This window comes from Natator depressus, chromosome 20 (genome assembly GCF_965152275.1).
Source record: "Natator depressus isolate rNatDep1 chromosome 20, rNatDep2.hap1, whole genome shotgun sequence".
NCBI classification, from domain to species: Eukaryota; Metazoa; Chordata; order Testudines; family Cheloniidae; genus Natator; species Natator depressus.
The window spans coordinates 8,226,376-8,233,939 of NC_134253.1; the positions used below are offsets into that span (position 1 = coordinate 8,226,376).

Sequence of the window (7,564 nt, forward strand, 5' to 3'; positions counted from 1 at the left end):
GGAATACAGATGGGAAAGCGTAGTCTGGAGCAGTCTGCAGTGACTCTGGCAACAAGATGACTGCTAGCTCCGTGCCTGATCTGCACAGGACATGTGGCTGTGCCAGCCCTAGCCCTGGTTTTGTAGCTCAAGCTATCTACAGCAGCTCTTGCTTTTAGTTGGGATGTTGCCAAGATGGTGGCCATCGCACCTGCTGCACAGGGAGCTCCCACATGAATAGGTTCTGCAGCAGGCTCAAGAACACACTACTTAGGTGCCCTAAATCTGTCCCACCCCCACCCCACAGCCCCCAGGGCTCCCTGATGGCCACTGGGGAGGGGGTGGATATTGTCTGTTTCAGTCCCAACCCTCCCCACACAGAACCCCCACCTGGCAGGCTGAGCTGCTTTGGATTGGCCAACAAGCCTACACTGAAGGATTCTTGTCATTGGCTAGTTGCTTTGTTTTTAAACCTCATTGGCTGCATGGAGCTGGGGGGAAGGCGTAACAGGGGGACTGATGGGAGCAGCATAGAGCTGGCCAGATCCAGCCAAGCCCTGCGCTCGAGGGACTACAGGGTGCTGCTCGCCAAGGGCCGTGCAGTGGCTGGGGCAGAGGGGCCTGCGGGGGCTTGTCTCAGCCCAGGTCCATATGGATGAGTTATTAAGCTGTTGTCCCCCTTATTCAGAGGCAAGGCTTCACTCTCAATCCTCCAGTCTGGCATAGGAGACACCTTGACAGATGCCCCCCACCCCAAACATCAGGCCAATGTCTCCTTACAAAGCCAAAGAGCTTTATTTCCAGATGCTCTGGGCAGGTCCCTGAGGCGCCAGCAGGAGATGCTCATGGCTACAATGATGTGCTAAGGACAATGATATGGTGGGAGGAGGGAGGGAAGGGAGGCGTCTGGCTTAGGACCCAGACTTCCCAAAGTGTCCACTCGTTTCTGGTTGCCTCAGTATTTGGACTGTGAGGATGCCTCAGCCTGAGGACAGAGGAACCCCAAATAAGAAGGCACTTTAGGAAGAAACCCTTCCAAGCCAGGGATTCTGAAGAACCAGTCACCACAGCTTCCATTGAATGGTGCTTCTTGTCCTAAGCAATGTCAATGTGGCCCGGCAACCATATTGGATTTACCACCTCAGCGTCCAGTCAGGAGGAGCAGGCCGCACAGGCTGGCACGACTGGGAGGCCTCAGGGACCCCCGGAAGGGCTGGGACTAGGTCTCCTCAGTGATGAACTTCATCTCGGCATTGTGGGAGCCAGAGAGAATGGTGCCGACCCGGCGCCGGAAGAGGAAGGGGAAAGCCTTCTTGAAGGACTTCCTAAAGCTGTCGCCCATGAAGGCGTAGACGATGGGGTTGATGGAAGAGTTGGCGTAGGACATACAGTTGGCCCATGTCTTGATCTTGTAGGTCTCGTAGTTGGCCTGGAACCTGTCATAGAAGCCCTGGAAGAGGAGGTAGAGCTGGATGGGGCCCCAGCACACAGTGAAGAGTACCACGATCACCACCACCATCTTGGACACCTTGGCCTTTGTGGCGACAGAGCGCTCGGACAGGTGCTGTACCTGCTGAGAAAGGGGAGCAGGAACATAGAGGCCTGGTTTAGAGCAGGGGGGCTAGGAGCCAGGACTCCCTGGTTCGATCCCTGGCTCTGAGAGGGGAGTGGGGTCTAGTGGTTAGAGCAGGAGAGTTGGGGGTGAGGACTCCGTGTCCTATTGAGAAAAGTCCTGGGGCTGGGTGATGGGGCTTCCAGATATATTGGGCATAGGGGGTCCCCAGTACAGAGACACCCCAGTTTACTGCCCCTGGCTCACCTGGTAGTTGTGGTCGATGGGCTCCACAATGGGGCGCCCCACACGCTTGAGCATGACGGAGTAGCAGAGGCAGATGGTGAGCAGGGGCAGCAGGTAGATGGCCAGGAAGGTGTAGAGGATGATGCTGCGCTCCTGGCTTTTGCTGGCGAAGGCCTCGATACAGTAGGTGCGTAGCCCATACCAGTAGCCCACCTCAGTGCGGTGGTACATGGCTATGGGCAGCGAGAGAAGGAAGGAACCTGGGGACAGGAAGGCAACAGGGTGAAAGGTATGACAGGGCCAGTGCTCTGAGGCGGCCTGGGGTCCAGCCATGGCTCTGAGCATAAGGAGAACTGATTTGGCACATTCGTGAATGGCTGAGGCTGATCAGCGTAGAGGGTTAGCATCCGTCTCTGTTCAGCAAAGACCCAGGAGCGTAGAATAGCAGGGGGCTGTGGGTCGGGACTGAGGGGGAAAAGCAGAGCTGAGCTGGGGAGGCAAGGCCTGGAATAGCAGACGATACAGGGTGGGATTGAGAGGTGCCAGCAGAGCTGTGTGTGTAGGGAGCCTGGGCTGAGATAGCAGGGGGCTGTGGTTTGGATTGAGGTGAATTAGCAGATTTGTGGGTGCTGGTGGGTTAGAACCAGAACAGAAGGTGGAAGTTTCTATTGACCATCAGATGCCAAGGCACAAATATTAATTCCCTCTGCCTGTGTTCAGAGATCCCAGATAGGGTGACCAGACGTCCCGATAAAATCGGGACTGTCCCGATATTGAGCAGTTTGTCCCGATATTGATGCCATTTGTCCCGATATTTTGTTTCGGGCGCGTCTTTTTGTTTTTTTCCCCTGAGGAGGTGGTGACAGGCAGGGGGAACGCCTTTTCAATTGTTACACTCACCCGGCACGTCTGGGTCTTTGGTAGCACTTCGGCAGCGAATACTTCAGTCGCTGACATGTCCGGGGCTTCGGCGGCATTTCGGCGGCTGGTACTTCTTTCTTCGTCGGCAGGATTTATTTCCTGCCGCCGAACGTGCCGGGTGAGTGTAACAATTGAAAAGGCGCTCACCCTGCGGCGGTCCCGATATTTTGTATTTACCATCTGGTCACCCTAATACCAGAGGAGACCTTGTGCTGGGTCTGGGGCTGTGCTGCTGGGCTCAGGACTGGCCAGGGTCAGGCCAGGAATCACTGGGGAAACCTTTTACAAGATCTTTGCAGGGTTGGTGTCCTGGATGCATGTTCAGGCACACAGCTCTCCTCCTTCCTTCCCTTCTTTCCACCACCCCTGGGAGGCCCTTTCCCCAGCTCTTTGCTCTCCCCTGGCCCTGACACATCCCACTCACTGATCCAGATGGCCACGCTGACGCCCATGGCCACGCGTGGGGTGCGGTAGCGCAGCGACTGCAGCGGGTAGAGGGTGGCATAGCAGCGGTCCATGCTCATCGCTGTCAGGGTGATGCAGGTGGCCTGCGCTGTCACCTGCAGAGAGCAAGGGCGGCCTGGTGATCCAAGGCAAAGGCAACTGGGGGGCCCTGAGCCCTTTGCCAGTCACCGCCCTTCCTGCAGGGCAGGGCCCTGAGACTGTACAGCATCCCAGGTATCAGCAGCTGTTGCACGTCCCTCCCCAGCACACCCATGCACACACTCACCCACGCATGTTTGCACCCCCAGCATAACCAGCCCCTCCCCCACCCACAGCCAGCCCCACCTGTTGCAAGTAGTTGACGAGTTTGCACATGAAGTCGCCGAAGATCCAGCTGGGCAGGGGGTAGAGCGTGGCAGTGAAGGGGACACAGCACACCAGGAAGATGATGTCTGTGGTCGCCAGGTTTGCTGGAACAGATGTGGAACTGGGATCAGGGGGCGGGGCCATTGCGGGGACTGGCCAGACAAGCGGGGGGCGGCTCCGTGGCTCAGGTGCCAGCCTGGGATCCAGGAGTCCAAGGTTCAATGTCTGGCTCAGCCACAGACATGGGCAAATCGCTTGGCCTCGCTGTGCCACAGTTTCCTCCCTCTGCTATGGAGATAACAGACCTGCCTGTCCACACAGAGATAAACCACCAGTAATTGATGGGCACTGGGTGATGGGGGCTGTATGAACCCCGAGCCTGGGCTGAGTCCCCCATCCCTGATGCACTCAGAGCAGCCCCTGGCAATGAAGGGTTGGGTGGGAGTGGGCAGTGATTGGGAATTATGGGCAGGGCGCCTGTCAGCCCCACATTCTCTACTCCCATTTGAAGATGCCAGCCTCCCGCCTACTCCCCTTTATCCCCACTGTCTTCCGCTGGCCAGAGCCTCTACCCCACCATTTATCCCCTAGCTGCAAACACCTCTCTCTCTATTCCCCCAACTTCCCTACCTGCACCCTCCCAATCCCCAGCATGGCTCCCCCCATTCCTCCAAACCCCCATATTCCCACACTCTGCCCCAGATATGCTATAAGAATCTGAGCCACTCACATTGGGGGACTGTGCATCTGGAACCCCTGGAACAGATGACCCAATGACTTGCTTTCCTCTGATCACACTCAGTGCTCTTGCTCAGGAAACCTGCCTACGTTATCTTAATTGTCTGTCACCTTTGCTCTGTTTAATCACGGCTGGTTTCCTTGTCCATCCAGTTTGGTGTTGTAAAGAGCTGGGTTTTTAGGGGAGCTGTGTCTCGGGAACCCCTTGCTCACATAATCCCAAATTTGGGTCACTAACTCTACCCCAAGCCCCCATGAGGCATAGCAATTTTCAAGACAATCGGAGTCAGCGTGTGGATTTCAGAGGACTTAGAATAGTCCCTCTTTAAACAGAAAGCAAGGCTTGACCCCAACCACAGCAGAGTGGGCGCTCTGTTATAATGGGGGGAACGCAGTGCTACAGGGAATTTACAGAGTCAGGGGTGCTGAGGGAGCCCTGGGCTGGGGTAGCAGCGGGCTGTGTCTCAGGATTGAGGGGCATTGGCTGGAGGAGCCAAGTGCCACCCTCTCGCTAATGGGCAGTGCAGGTTGTTGAGCCGTGATGATGATCATTGGTGGAGAGGGGTGTTTCAGGCCAGGAGTGGTGTGCAGGGGCTGGCACTGGGGGGAGGAGCAGGGGGGAAGGCACCCAGGCACTGGGGTTGGTGGGGGTGGTGCTGGGGCACCCACCAGGAGTGTGGCGAGACACCCAGGAGCAGGGGGGCTGGTGTGGGGCTGGAGCTGAGGCAGGGGAACCCACTGGGGTGGAGGTGCTCGGGAATGGAGGGGGGCGCTGATGCTGGAGCACCCATCAGGGGTAGGGAAGGTGCCTGGGGACAAGAGAGGGCTGGCACTGGGGCACTCAGCTGAGGAAGAGATGGTGTCCGGAGGTGAGGGTGGGCTGGAGCTGGGGCATGCAGCTAGGGGAGGGAAGGTGCCAGAGGATGGGGGGGCTGCCATTGGGGCACCCAGCCAGGGGAGGGGAGGGATAGTGTCTGGAAGAGAGGGGGGGAGCAGGTGCTGGGGCACCCATCTGGGGGAGGGATGGTGCCCAGAAGCGAGGGGGGCAAGTGCTGGGGCACCCACCCAAGGGAGAGAAGGTGCCCAGGGGCCAGGGAGGGCTGGCGCACCCAATCGGGGGAGGAATGGTGCCTGAGGTCCAGGATGGGGGGGGATGGTGTTGGAGGAGCCAGCCAGGGGAGGAATGGTGCCTGGTGTCCGGGATGGGGGGGCAGGTGCTGGGGCACCCAGCCAGGGGAGGGATAGTGCCCAGGGGCTAGGGAGGGCTGGCACATCCAACCAGGGAGGGACGGTGCCTGAGGGGGGGGCAGGTGCTGGGGCACCCAGCTGGGGGAGGAATGGTGCCCGGAGGCAGGGGAACAGATGCTGGGGCACCCAGCCGGGGGAGGGATGGTGCCCAGGGGCTAGGGAGGGCTGGCACATCCAACCAGGAAGGGACGGTGCCCGGGGGGAGGGCAGTTTCTGGGGCACCCAGCCAGGGGAGGGATGGTGGGGGGACGCTCACCGATGTAGAAGTTGGTGGCTGTGCGCATCTGCCGGTGCTTGGACACCACGTAGATGACAAGTGAGTTGCCCACCAGCCCCAGCAGCATGATGAGGGCATAGAAGAGCGGCACCAGCCAAGCATCCGTCAGGAACGGCGGTGATGTGTCCTCCCCACTGCTGTTAAAGATCCACAGCCCCCTCCTGCCCTGGCCCCCCAGTGCGCTCATGTCTGGGTGGGGGGCAGCAGTGGGCACTGGTGTCCAAGAGCCATTGTCCAGCCAGCCGCCCAACGGGGAGGGCTCTGCATGCATCCTCGGCGACCCTGCCATGACTCCAAGCCCAGGGCAGGTGAGCACTGGAACCAGGACTGGTCCCTGTTTCCAACGTGCCAGTCCTGGCCAGCTTCTTCCCTGTGGGGGAAAACATGTAAACAGAAGGGAAACTGAGGCAAGGGGTGGGGGTTGATCCAGCAGAGATGGGGCACAGAAGCCAGAGCCAGCAACTTCACCTCCCCACACACACCCCCAGAAACAGGCCAGCTGCTCCCAGTGCCTTGGCTTTGTCCTGCAACCATCACCCCGAGACACCCCCCTGCTGAGTTGGGCTCCCCGCCCTGCTTCTGTCCACACACTGAGCTGCGCTCAGCTCCTGAGCACCCACTCCTAGTCCAGCCGGGCATCCTTGGGCCGTGCGCTGGGCCTGAGTTAGCCCCAGCTACTGGTGGGTCCCCTATGGAAGTGCGGGGGCTGGGAACCTGGACTCCCGGGTTCCCAACTCTAGGGGGAAGCAGTATCGGCGCGGGAGGGGGCTGGGAGCCAGGACTCTGGTTCGATCCCTGGCTCTGGGAAGGAAGCGGGCTCTAGCCGCCCCACAAGCTGCTCCCAGTGCCCTGTTCCCCGTCACCCCCAGCTCTCACCTGCGCTGCCCGGGACGGGGGCGGCTAGCGCCGAGCGGGCGGGCGGGCTCCGCGCCGGGCTGCGCTCTCCCACCCCGGACGCTGCGAGCGCGGGTCTGCAGCCAGGCTGAGAGCGGCTCCCTGAGCCCCGCGCCACTTAATGGGGAGAGTGGGGGGGGGGGGCAGCGCCAAGCTCTGATTGGCTGCGGGGTAGTGGGAGCCAGCGCTGGGGGGGCTCGTCCCGGCAGGGGGCTCCAGAGGGACCCCTGGGGGGGGACGGACCAGACCCCTCGCCTGGAATCCACGGGGACGGGCTCGCACCCCCTGCCCAGTCTCCATGGAGCGGTTTGCCAGCGGCTCCCTTCACGGACTGACCGGAGAAGTAGGAGCTTAGGGGGAAAGTAGGCGACGGAGTGGAGCCGGGACTAGTGATTAGAGCGGGGGAGGGGGGCTGGGAGTCAGGACTCCTTGGTTCTAGTCCCAGTTCCGCTGCTGCCTGTGTTGTGAGCGACCTTGGGTAAGTCCTGTCTTAGTTGGTCCCCTGGGACCATGCTCCTTGCCTGCTTGCTGGGGGCTGGGAGTGAAAATATTTGTAACCAAAGGCAAAGCTGCCCCCTTTGTCTGGGCACGTGGACTCATTTGGCAGAAAACATGCCCCCTTCCCCCCCTTGCCATGTGTGTTGCTGGGCATCGGGGAGGTTCTGACACCCCCCCCCCCAGTGCCTTGGCACTGCAGAGGGCAGATATCTGCGGGTCTGAGGGACAAACGGCCACTTTGTCGGATTTCACCCAAAAGTCCCATTTAGAGGGAAGCAAACAGCAGAAATGTGGGGGTGACATTTCCAGGAAAATGGCTCATAAATTCTCCCCAGTTCGGGGGCTCCCTGAGCTGTAATAACCAGCTGGGCCTTCACTGACACCATCAGATATCAGTAACT

General features: G+C 59.8%; 1 protein-coding gene across 1 annotated transcript; it reads right to left on the reverse strand.

Moving 5' to 3' along the window:
* Positions 1 to 796: 796 nt before the first annotated feature.
* Positions 797 to 6,732, reverse strand: LOC141975014 (G-protein coupled receptor 54-like). Its single transcript, XM_074935141.1, has 6 exons — positions 6,648 to 6,732; positions 5,751 to 6,141; positions 3,488 to 3,612; positions 3,123 to 3,258; positions 1,799 to 2,037; positions 797 to 1,549 (listed from the first exon to the last, which is right to left on the reverse strand). The coding sequence occupies exons 2-6, from the start codon at positions 6,058 to 6,060 to the stop codon at positions 1,199 to 1,201; spliced, it is 1,161 nt and encodes a 386-aa protein (XP_074791242.1). The 5' UTR covers positions 6,061 to 6,141; positions 6,648 to 6,732; the 3' UTR covers positions 797 to 1,198.
* Between the last annotated feature and the right edge of the window lie 832 nt (positions 6,733 to 7,564).

Coding starts and splice junctions, on each gene's coding strand:
- LOC141975014 (XM_074935141.1), bottom strand. CDS start 6,060: ATGGCAGGGTCGCCGAGGATGCATGCAGAGCCCTCCCCGTTGGGCGGC. Junction 3,613..5,750: donor AGCCACCAACTTCTACATCG/GTGAGCGTCCCC, acceptor CATCTGTTCCAG/CAAACCTGGCGACCACAGAC. Junction 1,550..1,798: donor CCATCGACCACAACTACCAG/GTGAGCCAGGGG, acceptor CTTTCTCAGCAG/GTACAGCACCTGTCCGAGCG.